General features: G+C 39.5%; 1 protein-coding gene across 1 annotated transcript; it reads left to right on the top strand.

The window, feature by feature from the left end:
* Nucleotides 1–226: 226 nt before the first annotated feature.
* On the top strand, nucleotides 227–21,011 carry LOC149168039 (protein EXECUTER 2, chloroplastic-like). Its single transcript, XM_089430674.1, has 2 exons — nucleotides 227–238; nucleotides 20,541–21,011. Exons 1-2 carry the CDS (start codon nucleotides 227–229, stop codon nucleotides 21,009–21,011), a joined length of 483 nt encoding a protein of 160 aa, XP_089286800.1.
* Nucleotides 21,012–21,142: the final 131 nt, after the last annotated feature.

Below are 21,142 nucleotides of genomic sequence, written 5' to 3' on the forward strand. Positions count from 1 at the left end.
GTGACTGCTATCTGTCTCTCTCTCACCATGGAGTAATTTCCTTGCAAGTTCTGCAGAAACTCGATTGCCACTGTCTCGTTGGATTGCTGTAGACGGTTAAGGTAAGCTATCCGTCCTGCCCTTGCTAGGATTTCTCGTGTAGCATCAGAGACCATTAACACCTATGGATCACCGCAAATTGATCTTCCTCCCATGCTTAGCACACTGTAAAAACACAGAGACGACGATGGAACAACAGGTTGTTCAAATTTTTAGCTTACTATTAAGAAAACACAAAGAAGATGATGGAACAAGAAGCTATTCAAATTTCTAACTTACTGCTAATTTTTGCAGAGTAAAACATGGAAATGGTGTCAGAACAACAAGACATGCATATTTGGAAACAAAATACTGTTAGGCTTGCTATTCCCGAGTTATAATGCCTCTGAATAACGAGCTGACACGTATGCCAGTGAATTATGAGATCACCCGCGCCCCCCTGTAATGTGATAGGCCGTCCTCGGCCGTCAAATAAAGGAGAAGCTTGCTGAACTGCCATCGTACAATGGAATAAAGGAAAAACATATATATTTATGACATGTTTACAAAAATATGGGGATTACTGAAATCGAGGCGTATTATAGAATCGCCAATAATTATGGAAATGTCGTGATATGATGCAAAAAATAGAGGATAAGACAGCTGACATGAATAAAAGTTCTTATGCGGTCATTATCGACTTTTACCGTCATGATTGATTTGTAAATGATTTTCATGTATCAAAGGTTTGGAAGGGTTATATACATAATCTCATTTGAAACTATTTATAAAGATATAAGAAGAAGGGTTTTATGATGACTATGGTGTATAAGAAATATGACTTCAATACCATCAACAGAGCTCCGTTGCCCACAGGTGTCCATAACCTTGACAGAGTTGTTTATTTCACCCTTGGAACTATAATCCTTTGTGTATTCCTCAGAAAGTGTTATGCAATGTCAGAATGGAGGCCATTGTGCTGGCTTGGTAACCAGATGAATTACAATGCCATTCACCAGGAAGGAGTGAAAGGTGGATAGGCTGGCTCATGATGAGACCTCCTGTTCCAAGGACTTTTTTCTGATGTGCCTCTTGGATGATATCCCTGGTGTGGTGGCCATAGTGGGAATGCCACTTCACTTTCTTCCTTATGATCATGGTAGGCTGGCTCTTGATGAGACCCCCTATCCTTCATCTAACAAATCATGTTAGTAATCATATAGATATACATTTTTTCTTTTTCTTCTTCTCTTTTATATAACACTTTTCCTATTTATATACAGAGGGTGGCTCAACACTCCTTAAGAGTAGGGATGGTGGAAGAAGTCTGAACATCTCAATAGAGAAAAATATGCCCTTATTCTTATTCAATAATAATGATCAAAGAGAATTATGGGGATTTAGAAAGAACCATCATGATAAAAAAAAATCAATCATATTGGTATTAGTGGAAATAATGACAGCAAGGTGATATAAATAGTTGTGTCCTTTCCTCTTTTCTCTTATCAATTCAAAGTAATTTCTTCTAAAGATGACAATTTTTCTTTGATTTTCTGATTTCAGTATCCTCTAGTTTTTGTATTCTTGCATAAATGTATAGTTGTGCCTTAAATGACCATCGCCTACAAGAATCCTCACACATACACACAAAAAGAAAAAATGCACTCCAAAAGTGTTGTTCTCGAGATGGAACAACTACTGTTTCTTTAGAGGGACAGCAAAAGAATATTTTGATACAAAAGCTACAAGCAAAAAGGAAAAAAACATGCTTGAAGTTGTTGTTCCTTGAGAGTAACAACATCTGTTCCTTAATCGGAACAACAAATAAAGCAAACACAAACAAAATATGCGGAAATTTTGTTCCTTCGGAAAGGAATAGCAAAAGCGAAAGTGTTGTTCCTTCGGAAATGAACAACAGAAAAATGAAAGTGCTGTTACTTTGGAAAGGAACAGAAAAAACGAAAGTGTTGTTCCTTCGAAAAGGAACAACAAAAAAACGAAAGTGTTGTTCCTTCGGAAAGGAACAACAAAATGTGGAAGTGCTATTCCTTCATAAAGGAATAGCAAAACGTGAAAGTGTTGTTCCTTCGGAAAGGAACATCAAAAAGGCAGAAATGTTGTTCCTTCAGAAAGGAACAACAAAATGCAAAAGTGTTGTTCCTTCAGAAAGGAACAGCAAACGACGAAAATGTTGTTCCTTCGGAAAGGAATAGCAAAATATGAAAGTTATGTTCCTTTGGAAAGGAACAACAAAATGGTGAAAATGTTGTTCCTTTGGAAAGGAACATCAAAAAGGCGGAAGTGTTGTTCCTTCAGAATGTAACAGCAAGGCGGTGAACTGCTGTTCCTTCTGAAAGGAACAACAAAATGCAACAGTGTTGTTCCTTCGAAAAGGAACAACAAAGCGGTGAGAATGTTGTTCCTTTGAAAAGGAACAACAAAATGTAAAAAAAGTGTGGAAATGCAGAAAATTGTATAGAAAATAATTTACACAAACATAACAACAACAGTTATGTACAAAATTTTGAAAATAATCAAATTACTTAGTGAACCAAAGGCGAGGAAGAGTCTTCTTCCTCATCCAGAATCTGCATGTCAGAGTCTTTCCGAATTTGCTAGTAGAAGGATTCCCGAGTAAGCAGTTTGCAGTACAGTCGAACTCGATGGTCATTTTCTTTAAAGGTATGTCCAAATCTGTCAATGGTAGTTAAATTAATGGTGCCATTATCATGCACTTTTGGATTTCATACGGTACCATCCAGCTAGTTTGAAGTTTCCCCGGAAAATCCTGAAACTTGGAATCATATAGGAGTGCCCAATCTCCTTCATGGAAGACTTTCTTTTGATGAGGGCATCGTGCCATTTTTATCTCTGTTGTTGGATTAATGTAGTATGTTGAAGAGTGGAGAGCTTGATTTCATCTAGTTCGTTGATTTTCTATAGTCTATTAATCTGGGCCTCATTTAAATCTAGACCAACTTCTTGTGTTGTTCTCAACATTTGTATTTCTAACTCTATTGGAAAGATGGGTTCCTTTCCAAATACTAGCTGATATGGTGAATAACTGGTGGTGTTTCTCCATGTTGTTTGGTATGCCCACAAGGCTTTCGACAATCTTGTAGCCTAATCACATCTGTGTGATGCAATGGTTTTTGTTAATATTGCTTCTATTACTTTATTCGTACTCTCTACTTGGCCATTTTCCTGTGGGTGATATGGAGTGGTAATCTTGTGTTGAGTATGATATTTTTTTAATGTTGCAGCAATTTTATTACCAGCAAACTGTGGTCCTCTGTCCGTAATTATGTCTCTTGGGAGGCCATATCGCACAAATATTTGGAACAGGAAATGAATGACGGAATCCTCTGTAGCTCTTGGAATCGCCGTTGCTTCAACCCATTTGGTCACATATTCTGTTGCTACCAAAATATATGTTTTCTGGTTTGATGATGGGTTGATCAGACCAACAAAATCGAGCGTCCAACGCTCAAATGGTTCAATGAGTAGTTGTGGGTTCAAAGGCATTTTGTCGGACTGTCCAGGGCGTCCTACTCTTTGGCAACTGTCACAAGCTTGAAAAAATTTCTTTGTGTCTTTGAAGATTGTGGGCTAGTAATACCCTGTTTGTAGAACTTTGTGACTAGTTCTTCAATCTACGAAATGTCCGCCACATGGTCCATCATGACAGGCTTTCAGAATGTCAAATATTTCATCTTCACGGACGCATCTTCTGATTTTCATATCTGCCGCTGTATGGAATAGGTAGCCCCTAATCCAAGAAAAGCAGGTACTACGATGCACAATCTATTTTTGTTCATTGTTGTCAGATGCTTTGGTAATTTACCTACTGCTAAATAATTCGCAACATCAGCATACCAGGGTGTTTTGACAGTAACAACGAATAAATGTTCATCTAGAAATTGATCTTCAACTGCTGCTGTGTCTACTGCCTTTGGCATTCGTGAGAGAAAGTTAGCTACAAGATTCTCTTTCCCAGGTCGATATTTTATTTTATTCTCGAATTCCTGCAATAAAATCAACCATCTTGTTACTCAGTGGTTTGTACTAGGTTTATTTGCTAAATATTTTATGGCAGAGTGATATGTATATAAAACAACAGGATATCTAGTGATATAATGCCTCAATTTATTTTTAGCATGAATTACAGCTAAAAATTATTTTTCAGTAACAGTATAGTTTAGCTTAGCAGGAGACAAATTCTTGCTAATATAATAGATTGCATATGGTTTTTTGTCTTCTTCCTGCCCAAGGACTACTCCAATAGCTCTGTCTGAAGCATCTGATGAAATTTGAATGGTAGGTCCCAATTTGGACCTCTGAGCACTGGGGCTATTGACACAAGCTTTTTTAGATCTTCAAAAGCACGGTCACATTTACCTGTCCAGACAAAATCAACATTCCCTGTTAGTGTGTATAGAGGTGCAGCTATTTGAGAAAAATGTTCTATAAATATCCTATAATAACCAAAAAATCCAAGAAAACTGTGTACCTCTGTCTGTGTAGTAGTCATAGGTATTAACAAAATTATCTTAATTTTGGTCGGGTCTACCTGTATTCCAGCTGCTGAGATATAATGACCTAGGATGAGTCCTTCAGTCATCATCATATAGCACTTTTTATGGCTCAAGCAGAGCCTGGTTGTTATAGACATTTTTGTGCCTTACAGCTATAAGCATGAAATGTCCATAATCTAAGGGATCCAAAGTCCCTAAACATGTTGTTCCTACCCCTAGAGGAACAAGGCTAACAAACCACAGTAATTCACAGAAGTTCTCCACCAGAAACTGCTCAAAAACAAGTCAATTCAGGATCAATTCAGAGGCTCCACTAGCTGTCTGCGCTGAAATGCAAAGTCTGCACTGGCTACCTGCACTGCAACGCAGGTAGAAGCACTACCAGGGTGCGCTGAACGAGAATTGACAAATGGCAAGTTCATTCAACAAGGTGTCAAGACCCTGGAAGCTTCCAGAATCTTCCTCAATGACACTTGCCTCAGTGAATTCAACTAGTGATGAGTAAGAGGTTCCCAATCTCCAAGTGGAAGCAAGAACCTCCAAGTGGAAGCAAGAACTGACAGAGGCAGAGGACACTAGTCAGATCTCAAGCTGACTCATCCTCCCTCCAAACATCTATATATGGATCTCTCCTCCATGAGATCTGGAGGCTGGAATTTTGTGATTGCAAAGAATTGCTGTTGGTTTGAGATTGGAATCATTGGGTGCTTAATGCTTTGAGGGAAGGTGAAGATAGGAATTTCATTTGCTGGGAAGGAGATGCTGGATTGGAGCCCTCTGGGTTGTATCTCTTCCTGAACCTTGTTAATCATCAATAAAGCTATCTTGGTTTCTCCTATATACTGGTGTATCTTTGATGTATGATTGCATTAGTATGTTTAGTTTATTTCTAATCCTGAACTAGTTATGAATATGAATCTATGTCTTTGTGTAGTGTTCTCTTCTTGTGATCTTGCAGAAACCCCTTGAAGCTGGGCGAGCGGGAAGGCAAGTAGCTGGGAACTCCCAAAGAGAAGAGAAACCGGATCGAGGGACAAACGGAAGACACCGGTTAGTCCATCTATCTCTCTTCATTCTTAATTCATAAAGGAAGAATACTAGAGTAGCTGTTTCTGTTTGTTGCTAAGGCACTGTCACACCTTAGGTGGATAGGATCGTCCTGCATAGGCATTTTTCCCCACAAAAAATTGGCGACTCCACTGGGGAGATCTGTTTAGTCATTTTATTTGTGTCTCTATCATTGTTTGTTTCATAGACTCAACAACAACAATCGAACTGCATCTGCTATTCTCAGATGCAAAGTAGACAGCTGCTGCTTTGATCCAATCACTGGATTTGTCTATGATCTGAACAATGGATTCGCAAATGATTTGATGATCCTTTGTGATAGATCTTGGCCCTTCCTCAAAGCATCCCTTTGATTGTACCTTGCTTGTTGCTTTGATTTGGCCTGAAACTGTGGATTAAATAGCAAACTGTGACCCAGAACCCAGTGAGAAACTCTCGTTTCTCCTTCAGCGCAGACCCTATGAAGAGGTTCTACATTTCAACGCAGGTCCCGTGAAGGCTACCTGCGCTGAATGTCAAAACCTCTTTTTTGAGGGTGCGCTGATCTAGTTAGGCCTTGTGCAGCTGGGGTTCTCTGCTCTGCTTTGCCTTGTTTTGATCTCTGATTTTTGCAGCCTGTAACCAGCATAGGTACCTGTCTGATAACTCCTTTTCTCTGCTTAAATTCCGCCTCCTTTTGTACAAAAATACTGTGAGTTTTTTTATGTGTTTGTGGCGTCATTTACAGTTTTCCTTTGCAAGAGTGAAATAGTCATCCTGTAGCCCTTGATTCAGATCTGTTGATTGTGATCTTAGGAGAGAGTTCATTGGCTGTTTGCAGTTGGTTATACATTCATTTTTGCTTTTGGTTTGAGTTTGTCTCTTTTAAGTGTCGAAACAAGTATTCATTTCGGAAATCGTTAAGTGTTGTAATCTCTTCTACCCTCTCTGATTTCGAAAAAGTAAACTTGTTTGTATTTGTCATTTAAAAGCAAATTCAAAGTTGTACAAAAAGCTTTCTTTGAAGGCATCAATACTAAGAAAGCAGAAAACAAACACCTGCATTGTGCATTTGCATCTTGATAGTTTGCATGTTTGATTTAGGAAAAGTGCATTAAAGTGTGATGATTTCTCTTTGAGAAAAGATGGTGTCTTTCTTTTCCCTTTGTAGCTAGGATTTTCATGGTTGAAAAGATATAAAAAAGCTTGCTTATCATCTTTAGACTGCATTTAGGAACTGTATCATACATCTCGTGGTGAACCTCAAAAGGCAAACTTCTAAAAAGATCAACCTAAAATAAATTGAATGAACTTAACAACGCTTTGCAACATAACGCACAACATAGAGGTCTAGGCTAGAGACGTGTTCCGGCGTCGTAAAACCTGGTGACTGTCGATCTCGTTGATGGTGGGTGATTCCTCCTGAGGGACGATAGCGCCAGTACGGATTGTGCTCCCACGTACCGTCACGTATATATTGGGAGACCCCTATAGGCATAAAACCTTTATCCTTAGGAAGCCATGTCGGCCGCCCTACTGATCGCAATGCACTGAACACAGCATTCAGGAAGATCAACCGCCCGTACCTTAAAAAGTATTTTGCGGTTTTGCGAAAAGTTTGGCACACCCTCTACCTAGAACTCCAGAGCAGTTCCTTTTGACCTTTTTTCAGACTCTATAACAGAAAAAGTCCATCCGAGCATTTGTCACTTCGGGCTCGTTAAAACATCGAAGGAGACTAGAGTCATCTTTAGCTTTTTCTCAACTCTTTAAAAGTGAAAAAGCAAGTTGTGTCTAAAGCGTCGTTAAACTTTATTTTAAGCGGAACAATCACCCCTATTCCTGCGTTGATCTTTAGGTTGAGAAAATGGAACACACCAACCAAGGAATTCCCCTTGGTGGAAATCCTAGTCCCTTCTCCTCTTGGGGAGATGTTGGTGCGCCCCATAGGGCCACATTGTTGCTTCCAGGACTGACAATTGGCCTGCCGGTCTGGCTCTTTTCAACCAATGTCGTTCAGAACACCACTATTCCTGAACAGTCGAATCAACAGTTAGACCAGACCAGAGTTACCCACCAGCCTTCTACTTCATCTAATTCTCCCTGTCCTCCTTCCTCTTCGCTTGACGGAACTGGTAAAACAAAAAACCAAGTTCCTAAGGAGAAGAAGGAAAAGAAGAAGAAAGAGAAGAAGAAGAAGGAGCCAAAAGCGACTGGGGGCAAACAAGTGGCGTCTGACAAAAATCCACACACAGCACTGACTAGGCCTAAATCGCCATGTGTCATATGCAAGGGAGACCACTTCCACAGAGATTGTCCCTGCATCCCTCGGATACTAAGGGACTGGTCTCCCCATTTGCACAATTCGGTGGCGTCAACCTCTGATAGCCATGTTGACAGCTCACCGTCAACTAGTGAAAGTGAAGTCACATGACAGAGAGGGAAAGCTAGATTTCCCTGCAAACTGTGTGAAGGCGACCATGCCATCCACCGTTGTCCCTTAGACGAGGCTAAAAGAGTTTTGGAAGATCGCCCGGTTTTACCAGTGCAACTTCCTCCTGGATATCAAAAACTCCTACCAAGTCCTTCACCAGTTGAGAACCCGGCTGGCCCGCTCAGGTGATCAGCCGAACCACCTATCATTGAGGATGAACCGTCTGAATCCATACCCGACGAAATTCAAAAGGTTGAGGCGGCAGTTGACCCAGTTTTGCCTTCAGAGGCTCTATCTTCGAATGATACCATCACAGAGGAGAATAAAGACGACACCGTCCAAATTCTCTCCATCAACACAGACTCCGACGAACAAGGGGGCAATTTGCCCATTCCTTTATTGCAGTAAGGAACTTCGTCAGAGTCATACCCGGCCGCCTATTCGGTCCCACCACCAAGCAACCTAGTTGTCTCGTTTGACTGGAACCAACTAGGCAGACCCCGTTTGCCAGCAAGCATACCATTCAGAATTATCGTTCAAATATACAAAATGGTAATGGCTGGCACTATCATTGATGAGGGGGCATCTGTGAATATCCTTTCCTCTATTGCTTGGAAAGCGCTTTGTTCGCCAGCGCTTTTGCCTGAAATGAGAAATCTGATAGGCTTTGATAAAGGAACCAGTCGACCTTTAGGGATTCTCCCCAATGTGCCAATCACATTAAAAGGGAAGACCGTTGAAATGAATGTGATGGTCGTTCAAGGACCCTTGGATTATAACCTACTCCTTGGACGAGACTATATATATTGCATGGGAGCCATCGTTTCCTCACTCTTTAGAGTAATGTGTTTTCCGCATGAAGGAAGAGTGGCCAAGCTCGTGGACCAGCTTTCATTTCCCGGATCACGCATCGCAAATAGTCATATACCATTCCTAAATGGTCTCTTCACGCAAGAAATGTCTCAACCCACGGTCCGTCCTCCTGATGAGCGCGAGTAATCCGGGAGGATATGACTGGAACCCAGGGGGCATGCGTCCTGGTCTGCTTCGGCAGGAAAACTTTGGGTATAAGGTAGGTTTCCGCTGGAGAATATGACTAGTCTGTACCCCGTCCGTCTAGGAAGAGGGGTTATTCTAGAATAAGATTCTTTTGTCAAAGTTATGTGAGTTGGCGGGCATCGTCACTCACCGTTGTCTATTTCGATAGACATCGCCGAGGAAGTGTTTTATTCGTGGCTGCGAATGGAGCAGTCTTTGGGTAACCTAAAAGAGGTAGGTCTCTCCCGGTAAAACAAATGTTTTATTGGACTAAAGAAGGGGTAACCTTGAAATCGTACTTTATGCCTGGGGGCATGCAAACCTTTTGGAGTGCAAGCAAGGGGCGGCTATTTATTTTTTTAAAATTTTAGGTCCTCCCTTTAAACCTGTAGGTCTAACCCTTTAAAATCGTAGGATTAGTCGTTTCCAAACTTGCATAACGAAAGGATCCGGAGCAAAGCTTTGTAAGATCTAAGCTCCATAAAAAATAGCATCTTCAATGAGACATTCTTATCATATGACTGGATTTATCGAGCAGTTTTAGCACACAGTTCATGCTCGTTAAAAAATAAACGCAAGAACCGAGCATTTTTAGCGCATAGTTCATGCTCGTTAAAAAATAAACATAAGATCGAGCAAATGTTTCCACCCGCGTTTAAGCTCGTTAAAAAATGAACTATTCCGGTAAATAACCACCGTGAATGTAATATCATCAGCCAGTAAAGCCTTGGTCGTGTTTGCCCGTCACCTCCACTTTTCCATTGGCCGATCGTTCACCTCCATATGATTGTTTACCCATTTTGAGGAACATCTGCGAAGAGTGATTTCACTAGCCATCCTTGTGACACTGCCGTGATTGGAAAATTCCAACCCGTACCTGGAATTAGCTGCTAACCCATTTTATCACTCATTCCTCAAAAGACGAGTCTTCTTTAAGCTCTTTTCATTTGACTCGTGAAATATGAAAAGATTTCCGAGTTTTGGCCTTCCAGCTCGTTAAAGCGACCGGAAGAGCTATCCCTCCTCTAGATTTTAATGTTTTTGGACCTGAGGGATTATTGCACAAAAAGATCGAGCGCTTGTTTTGTTCGGCTCGTTAAAACTATCGAAAAACTCATCCCTTCTGTATTGTTTTATACTTTTTCGGACTTAAGGGATTAGATGACGAAAAAGGACTTTTGGAGTTAACTTTATGTACCTTTTCAGACTATCTAAAAATGAAAAGGACCGAGTTATCTTTGTCGCTAGACTCGTTAAAAGCATTAAATAGTGACAAACTTGTCTTTATACGAGAACGAGTTTCACTATCGCTAGGCTTGTTAAAACATAGAGATGGGCTTGCCCGAAGGGCAAGTTATAGAACAAGCATATGTTATCCTCCTCAAGCTTGACAAAAATAAAGAGGTACTGGTCAGCAATGACTGGGGAAAAATTGGGAGAAACTCAAGAAAACTTTGATGGTAGCAAGTCGCTCTTGAACATGACACTTTTCTTCCGTACCACAGTCGGGTTGGGTTGTTTCATTCACCGGTCACATCACCATGGTCTCGCCATACCATCCATATTTGGGGTAATGCTACCGATCCATCACATAAGTGTCGCCATATGTTCAAGAGAAGTCGTTTAGAGAAGTCAAACGTGTCCCATCCACTGCCATACATTATCCTTCATCCTTTCATGACCGCCACCCTGAATCATATGTCATCAGATCGTTTTCACCTCCATCAAAATCATTTACTCCGTTCCGTGTCACTGATGTGGGATTCATTAAGGCCCTCCTTTGACGGATCGCTTCTTGTCGACCTCAACTCATTATCCAAGAAGTTGATCTAGGAACAACCCCTTCAGTACTTTGAAGCTTGCATGCCTCAATGGAAAGTTTCTCACTTCCGGCGACAGGTATACATCAATGACCTTCGACCGAAAGATTTTGCGTGGTGTTCGACGCCAAGTCCTTTATTCACACCATGTGAATTGTACTGCAGTACCTTGAGGGTCATTATCATTATCGGTGATTCCTCTCGTGCTTGTTAACGGTTTACCTCATTGACCGGTAATCAAGTGATGTCTTTCCATGTTCGACTTCAAAACATTTCTCACATGGATCGACTTGTACTTAGAGTGAAGATCGAACGAGTTTGAAGACCCCGGATCTAGTTTCTTCCATCCGGGCTGCGATATATATTCAGGAAAGATAAAGACATTGACATGTACATCATTGCAGCAGATAATCATCCTACCCAAAGGATGATAATTTCATCAAAATTATCAGTCTACCATCAGACAATTGCCTGTTCTATGTACAGAAAAATGAATTTATAAAGCTGAGCATGGGAATGCCCGCCTCCGCTAGATCATGAAAGCAGTATGAAAAATAATGTATTGTATTGTATTGTATTACAGGTCTCCTCCCAACAATGAATGAACTTCAGATCCTCCTGATAAAGCATCTCACCCGATAAACGGCCTCATACTTTAGGGGGCAACTGTTATAGACATTTTTGTGCCTTACAGCTATAAGCATGAAATGTCCATAATCTAAGGGATCCAAAGTCCCTAAACATGTTGTTCCTACCCCTAGAGGAACAAGGCTAACAAACCACAGCAATTCACAAAAGTTCTCCACCAGAAACTGCTCAAAAACAAGTCAATTCAGGATCAATTCAGAGGCTCCACTAGCTGTCTGCGCTGAAATGAAAAGTCTGCACTAGCTACCTGCACTGCAACGCAGGTAGAAGAACTACCAGGGTGCGCTGAATGAGAATTGACAAATGGCAAGTTCATTAAACAAGGTGTCAAGACCCTGGAAGCTTCCAGAATCTTCCTCAATGACACTTGCCTCAGTGAATTCGACTAGTGATGAGTAAGAGGTTCCCAATCTCCAAGTGGAAGCAAGAACCTCCAAGTGGAAGCAAGAACTGACAGAGGGAGAGGACACTAGTCAGATCTCAAGCTGATTCATCCTCTCTCCAAACATATATATATGGATCTCTCCTCCATGAGATCTGGAGGCTGGAATTTTGTGATTGCAAAGAATTGCTGTTAGTTTGAGATTGGAATCATTGGGTGCTTAATGCTTTGAGGGAAGGTGAAGATAGGAATTTCATTTGCTGGGAAGGAGATGCTGGATTGGAGCCCTCTGGGTTGTATCTCTTCCTGAACCTTGTTATTCATCAATAAAGCTATCTTGGTTTCTCCTATATACTGGTGTATCTTTGATGTATGATTGCATTAGTATGTTTAGTTTATTTCTAATCCTGAACTAGTTATGAATATGAATCTATGTCTTTGTGTAGTGTTCTCTTCTTGTGATCTTGCAGAAACCTCTTGAAGTTGGGCGAGCGAGAAGGCAAGTAGCTGGGAACTCCCAAAGAGAAGAGAAACCGGATCGAGGGACAAACGGAAGACACTGGTTAGTCCATCTATCTCTCTTCATTCTTAATTCATAAAGGAAGAATACTAGAGTAGTTGTTTCTGTTTGTTGCTAAGGCACTATCACACCTTAGGTGGATAGGATTGTCCTGCATAGGCATTTTTCCCCACAACACTGGTGGCAATACATCGTTGCAACACCTTTTCCAATGTGTCTAGTGCTACGTCGAAATCATCTCCGTATGGTGTGAAATCATCCATATATACTTCCAACCCTTCATTTATTAAATCTGAAAAGATGTTGAGGATAGCCCTTTGAAATGTGGAAAGGGCATTGCATAGGCCAAAGGGTAAGACTCTATAGGCAAACTTTCCCTAAGGACATGTAAAAGTGGTTTTTCCCTGGTCTTCACGGACAATCTGAATATGGTTGTATCCACTTAAGCCATCCAAGAAAGAAAAAAATTTCTTTCCTGCTAATGTGTCTAATACCTGATCAATGAATGAAAGGGGGAAATGGTATTTCTGGGTGGCTTTGTTTAATTCTCTATAATCTACACAAATCCTCCACTTTCCATTCTTCTTTGGTACCACTACTAGTGGAGAGACCCATTTTCTATCGGAGATTGGATAGATAAAGTTTACATCCAAATTTTTTTGTAATTCAGCTTTCACTATCTTTCAGGTGAGGGTTGAGTCTTCGTTGGGGTTGGCGAACAAGTCTCGCATCTTTTTCTGTATAAATGTGGTGTGTACAAAGCTGGGGTTCTATTCCTTTCATGTCCGGATAATCCCATGCAAAAGCTTCCTTATATTTTCTCAGTAGTTGGATCAGCTTCTCTTCTTGTTTAGGAGCCAGGTTATTATTGATGTTTAAAGTTTTTCTTGGTTCAATCTCTATAGTTTTTCTGTTTGAAACAGAGGTAGTGGGTATTGTTTGATCATGGGTGTCTTTGAGAGGATCTTCTTCTAGTTCATTTTCAAATGCTGCCTCTATCATGTGAAATTGTACGTGGGATCTGGATTCAGCTTGGTTAATAAAGTGTTTAATAACATCATCCTCTGTTTGATCTTTGAAATCGAGGGCATCTTCTATAGTTAATGGGGATCTAATGTTTTCGGTAAGGTATGATATATGATGTTTGTTAGTTTTTATTATTGTTACACTTGGCTGGGATGGAGGGTATAAGGTTAGGTTCTTGATGTTACTCCCTCTAGTTATGGTCATACTGCCTTGTCAGCAGCCAACGTAAGCATCAGCAGTCGCAAGCCAAGGTCTGCCTAAAATCAACAGGTGTCCATCAAGTCGGTTTTTGGGGTTTATTATCTGAAAGCCAGTAGGATATTCCCAGGAATCAACAGCTACCATGACATCATGTAGTGTACCTTCTAGCCTAACCACTGATCAGTCAGCCAGTTCTAATAAGGTGGAGGTTGGTTCTACTGATGTAATGCCCAGTTTTTGACAAGTGGTGGTTGTTAAAATATTAATTGTAGCCCCTAAATCAACTAAGGCATTTGAAAAGGTTTGTCCATTGATTTGCATTGTCCCTATTAGATTTCCTGGGTCTTCATATTTGACAGGTGCTTCTCTCCCTGATAAAAGATCAGATAGGGTGCCGACTACTTGGACTATTGGGTTATTTGTTATTCTCCTCCTTTGTTTTTTTATACAGAGTTTTGTAATGGTTTTTACATATATTGGGATATCTTGGATAGCTTGGAGGAGTGAGATTTTTATGTACAAATCTTTTAGTTCTCCTAGAATATCAAAGTCAGGATGTTCTATAGGGCGTGGTATGATTAATTGTTTTGGGAATGGGGGAGAAGATGTGGTTGTTTGATTATGAGTCTGTTGTTTGATCACATCTTCTTCTTGTAATGGTTGTTCTACAGGTAACTGATTTTCAACTTGGGCTTGTTTATCTCCCTCGGTTTCTATAATATGCCCAGATCTTAATTGAAGGTCGTTGCACTCCCTTAGATCAATTTCTAGTTCTGGTGTATCGATTATTTGAATAGATTGAATCGGTCTGTTATTTGGGTTTGGGTTGGGTTGGGCTGGGAGTTGTGGTCTGAAGTTGGACTGGGGGTTTTGTTGTAGTGCTAGCAGTGTAGGTTGAGGGAGTGGAATGGTTCCTACTGGCTAATTCATCGGTCTTTGCCAGTTTGTCTGCGAGGCTTGACTTTGCGAAGTGGGAGGGGACCATTGTGTTGGATATGCATTATTTTTCCAATATGGTGGAGCATAGGGAAAATTAGGCCAATTAGATTGACTTGTTTGGTTCGGCCATGGAGATGATGAAGGAACTGGTTGTTGTGACCAATTTGAGAAGGGAGGTTGATTTTTCCACTTTGTATTATATTGTTGAGCATGATATTGCGGAAGCTGGAAAGAAGAAGCTAGATCAGGGAACATACTTGATTGTTGTGGCTACCATTAACGGTGCTGATTAAGTAGGTACACCAGTTCTGGTTCTTCTTCTGCTTCTTTGTATACCGCTTTCAGACTAGGAAGTGAGGGGCAGTTCTCTGTAGAGTGGTCTTTTGTACAAATAGCGCAAAATTGAACTGCATCTAATGGGCACTCTTTGTGGATGTGTTTCTTTCTACATCTGGGATAGAATATTGCCAGATTTTGGTATGCTTCTGCTTATTTCTATTTTGCTTTCATAATATTGAGTTGCATTGTCAAAGTCCCCAATATATCAGTTTTGAAATTCTCCAATAAATTTCCAATTTCTGCGCGAGTTACTCCTCCAGAGATCTTGTTGTCCCTTGTAAACTTGTCATGTTCTGCTGGTTTTAGCCTTGTGCTGCCTCGCGAGCTCCTGATACATAAATTAATAATGTCAGCAAAATTTTCTTGATAAATATCTCCTTTTCCCATAATATTTAGTGTTTCAACCCATTGTTCCTTCATGCCTTTAATTAGTGTTGTTTTTAATACATTGTCAGGTAAGGGTAATGATGCATAAGGAGATCTTTGAAGATTATACTGAAAACATTCAACATATTCTTCTAATGTCTCATTAGGTCTAGCTACCATCTGAAATATTTCATCTTTTAACTCTCTAGACCTACAATAATCTTGATATTTCTTCAGGAAAGCACCTTTCATCTGATCCCAGTCATTTATAACACCTCCACCCAACCCCATAAACCATCGTAAAGCAACCCCTTTCAATGTAGATGGAAATAATTTCAGCTTTTGGGGATCGGTGGTATAGTCATATCCTCTGCATAGCACATCGAATTCAAATAAAAATGCATCTAGATCTTTCGATGTTAGGCCATGGAATGTAGGGATGTGCTGGAGAGGAATGGCCTTCATAGGTGCATTAACTGCAGTATCTACAATGGGATATTGCAGTGTAGAGGTTTTGGGGGTTTGCTAGGAGGGTATTACTAGGCTTGCTAGAAGGAGCAGGAATAACCTTAACAGGAGTGGCCTTAACAAAACTTCCTTGGTCTGGGATGATGAGAGTTCCTTGTTGAATTAATGTTTGGGGGGATTCTAACTCTTCCGGTTTTTCAGCTTCGTTCTGGATAATTTTTACAGCACTTCCCTTATCTGGGCTGCTTAATGGTTGAACTATTCCAAGAGGAGATTTTGGCTCTTCAGTTTCCCCTCTTTCTCCTCTTCCCCCAAAAAGATTACTAAGGTTCCCTTCTTGCAATGATTTTGGACTAGAATTCTCATTTTCTTGAAATTCTTGCTCCTCAGTTTGGCTGTGCACCTCAGCAAAGGCTACAGATGGTGATCTTGTGGCCTCAAGGGAACTAGTAGGTTGTCTAAAAGTAACTTTTCTAGGTCCTACTGAAGGCTGAGATTCTGCTTTTTTAAGGATTTCGTCTATGAAGGTCGGTCGGTCAAGGGTCACCGGCCCCTTAGCTTTATCAGGCTTGGGTAGTGGTTTTGGATTCTTTTCAGGTTTTTTCTGCTTAGTCATGCACACAAATCAAATGCTGATTTCTAGCCAAAGCAACAGCAAATCTGTAGGAAAGCGGGCAGGGGATCAGGGTTGTTACATGCTCCGTACGCAGGTTCTTACCTTCCATTTTTAAAACCCAACTCTTTCGTAGCAGGTACTTACACTACTCTCAAAAGAAACAAATGGCTATACTCTTCCCCAGCAATGGTAGTAAATAGGATCTTTTTCACCTCTATTTACCCTACATTAATTGTCAATCCAGGTACGATTTGTTATCTCAAAGAGTGTACTCAGTCTGAGGCAGTCACTTGTTAAGAGCAATGCTAATAGTATAGTGCTTTTACGAGAGTAAATAAATGCTGGAAACAAACTCTAAATGTAATGGAAAGAAATGTAAATGCTTTGTAACTAAATCATTTATTTAAGAAACTACAACACTTCATCAGTCAAGGGTGCAATAACGATAACTCTTCCGTTTCTAAACTGATGCAAATGAAAAGCAATCAGAGAGAAGATATCCAATCTGGGAACCAGACGGCAATAGTCAATGTTCATTACAGTTGCAGACCATTCTGTTCACACCAAAGCAATTACTTGAAATGATAATGCAATTAATAGAAAAGGGAATAGCAACTGATCTATTGAAAAGATTGAATAGCAAGCTTTAACTTATCGAAATGAATTAAACAACAATAGTAATCTAAAGGAATTAAGCAGTAATCTTTTAACTCAGAAATGGTTGGAACAAAAAACCAAGAATGGAACAACAAACTAAAGTAAGTCTACGAAATGTTGAACAACAACATAATCGAAGGTAAACGCACAACAAACTAAATCAAATATTAACACACAGCGAAGTTATAATGATGGAATCAATAATATGAGCCTTTAGCATAATAAAAATTTAACCACTGTGATAAAGAAACAACAATTGCGGTTACAATGCAACGACAGTCCAAATGAACAACAATCACACTTAAAGGTAAACCGTAGCTAAATAAACAATAATACCGATCTGTAAATGCACAACACCGAACAATAATGTTAATCTATAAAGGAACAACAATGTTACACAGTATTGCCAATCTGTAAGGGAACAACAACGCGATACGATTTTAGAATGGACATCATAACATTTTAGTTGCAGAAGATAACCTTATTATTCAAATATGAATGAAATATGACAGAGCCAGTACATGAAATGATACGGAACAACAGATTGCTGAATGAAGCAAGTAAAATAAATCAAACCACACACGACTTGGAATTGGAAAATAATGGTACAGGAAGCAAGTGATCCACTAGGGCCGGGCCCTTAGCATCCAGGGACGCACTACTGTAGTTACTTTAGAATCAAGGATGGAACAACAACGAAGTTTATATATTAATCATGAAAATAGAGTTATAGTAATCACTCTTTAAAGAGAGTCGATGATCAGAGTTTTGTTCGCGATAGAAAATTCTATGAAAACAACAATAATCCCCCTTGGGCTAGCAACGTTGTCCCTTTTTATAGCGGCCAGGTGGAAATATCAAAGATACAGATATTCTTAAGGTAGCGATCCCTCAAGATCAAAGGATCCTGAGGGATTCACCATATCATTATCTTTCAGTTATCTCTTTGTCATCTTGCGCTGATTTGGTATTTCTTCTTCCTTTTCCTGGCTTATGCGCTCTAATCTGGATTGCCTCGTCTGGATGTAGTTCCCTGTCAAAGGGACAACAGTTGGTTTCGCCTTGTCTTTTCCTTTGAAATGGTGATCTTCCATTTTCTTCATTTTCTGCATAGAAAAAGGTAATAATTAGTTATTCCACGTTACTCACAAATCTCTTAAACTTTATCATAATCATTCATAATATTCTCATTTCATAATGTAAAGAAGTTATGAATTAAAGGAAAAAGATAACAAAATAAGTGGCAATCACATACCTTTTCTAATGCTCAACAGGACCCACCTCCACACAATGATTTGACCACTAAGTCAATGAAGGTATACATACTCTACCCCCTCTGGTTTTGAACCTGTGACCTCTTAGGAGGAAACACATGCTCTTAACCATTAGGCCCACTCAAGCTAGATATAATGGATTTCTCCTTAAGGTATATTTTAAATAATGAGCGATTACATTGGAACTAACATCATATAGGAAATAGAAACGACCCTAGAAACAATATTAAGAACTAATATCACTTCCTTGAAATATAAATGACCCTGGAATTTATATAATCAAAGAATCACTTGAAAATTTAAGCTAAACAATATTAAAGTAGTGTCTTGAACACCAAGAACCAAGATCCTTATCACCCTATAACGAAGCAACCTATGCAAGAGAAAATTTACAAAAAAGACCTGCCAAAGAACATCCATGTATACAATTCTACTAGAGAAAACATCTATAATTCCAAAATCAGTTGAAAAGCATGATATGGGACTTTCAAATTCGAAAACCAGTTGAGAAGCATGGGATCAGACTTCCAAGATTTTATATAACAATTACATGAATACAGGTGCTCACAAGACGAGCTTAAATGTCCAAGGAGGAAATGATAGGAGAAAAGCTTTGCCAAAAATTGAAAATGATCCTTTCACTATTCTTTCCCAAGGGATTAAGCCAGTTGTTTATATAAACACTTTAGTTAATATTATTGTATAGCACTTCAATTAATATTGTCTTCTCAGTGTCAAGATTAGAATAGAGAACAACCATTTTTTCTATATACAACCATGATTACAAATATCCCAAAGCTTCTATGGAAAACTTGTAGACCAGAGGTTATAAAAGGCCAACGAGGTTTGAGGACTTCTAAAAGCACAAGTGCAGGAATCTTCTTATTACCTTGGAAGCTCAAGTTGGGCAGGACCAGTAGGACTCACATCACCTTCCATGACATATATTATAGAATCTTCAAAGCTAAACCAGTTGTCCCTGATTTTGCTACATGAAATTGTTAAACTATTGACATGTCCAAAGATAATTTCGTAGCAGCTATCGATTCTAAAAACAAATTATTTATTAGAATAATGATCATTTTACCAATATGTCACAATAAGTTGCAATAAATAGCTATGGCAGAATCAGTTGAAGAGAAGGCACACAATTTTCTTTCGAACCTCTGAACTTACTCTGAGACAACAGAAATATGCAACATTTGATCAAACTTTGTTGTATCTAATACAAACAGAAGTTTGAAACAAAATTCCATGCTAAAAAGGTTTTGATCAACTCTAGTCTAACTTAGTTGCCTATAAAACGCAAGATTTAGTCCAACTTAGTTGCCTCTAATTCAAGCAGAAGTTGAAAACATAATTATGAGCTAATAGATCATGACAACTCTAATTTAGTTCGTTGTAGCTGTAAAATAGGCCCCTATAGCCTTCCCACTCATTGTTTTAGTCTTTGGAAACCTACACAAGGCACCCTACATCCCACAATTTTGCTACAACAAGAGCTCCAAACTTTGTTCAAGGGTTAACACCCTTTTCTCCACCTACGCTAGTCTCTGTGCACCTGCAACTTGAAGAGAAGGCCCTACAATAGACCTCTCATCCTTCAAACAGTCCTCCATGAAATGTTGCATCTGTGGCCCTGAAACCTTACCTCAGACCTATTATCACATATAGATTTTTGTTAAAATTTATTTATATGGGAAAAAAAAAATTGGTGTTTAAGGTTGCACTTGCTCTCAAGATTTTATACAGGATTATTATTATTATGATGGCTTAAAAATCTCCAATTATCTCCCAAGTCTACTACTTCTCGGCCACACTCCAAATCACAACATAGATCATCAAGGAAACGATCGCTTCTTTCTACCTCTCATGGTTTAGTTTATCCTGTTAACTGCAACCCAATCAAACTCTTGTGTTGGGTGGGATCTGTTGTTTCCATAATTTTGGGCTTCTAAACCATATTCGAGGTGTTGCAAAGAAATTATATGGTGAAAGGAAGATTTTATCCATATTAAGAGGAAATAGGAGGCTAAATCCAGGCATTACACATTATTGAGAAATATTCCACTTCTTCAAATTGGGCAAATTCCGTTTCAGGGAACTATTCATGCGCTTCAGATCCTATATTGGTGTCATCACATGATCATGTACTCTCCGTTTACAAGGAATGATTAAACATGACATTGGATGGTGGGCTGGTTTGGCATAGGGTGCAAATGATCCATATGGCAGAACCATCCATATTGATTCTCAACATGAGAGATTTGTTACCAAGGGTTACAATGCAAGGCATCTAGCTGTAGGAGCTCCAGATGTTCCTTTGTTTGAAATTTTCGTAACAAAAGACAGTGATCAGAAATACAAGGAGCAGGTGGTCTACTTCACGTCTACTTGCAGCGGAATGGACAATCTACAGATGCTTCCTTTTCAGTATCACCTAAAGCTACTGAAGACTCAGATACTGACACAGAAAAATTATGATGCAGATGTGGGAGATGAGGGATTGAGATGGGTTCTTAAATATCTTAAGGCTGGGATGCCTAGCCTAAAATTCAAGGTGTTGAAAGTTGTGACTCTAGAACAGGAAAACACAGATATAATCTCAGGGGTTTTTGAGCAGTTAATCCAGGATGTCAATAAAGAGAAGGATGATGAAACTTTGAATGAGATGACTTGGTAAAGAGAAGGGTTTTCAAATTAGTGAGAGTGGTTTGGGAAACCATTTATTTTTCAATTATATAGAATTGAGACAGATTCTAAGAGATTTTAGTTCGAATGGTTTGGTTAACAATTTGTTTTCTAATTATATAA

The sequence above is a fragment of the Pinus tabuliformis genome, chromosome 5_1, assembly GCF_031772625.1.
Source record: "Pinus tabuliformis cultivar Carrire ecotype Pingquan chromosome 5_1, CPIR1, whole genome shotgun sequence".
In the NCBI taxonomy this organism is placed as follows: domain Eukaryota; kingdom Viridiplantae; phylum Streptophyta; class Pinopsida; order Pinales; family Pinaceae; genus Pinus; species Pinus tabuliformis.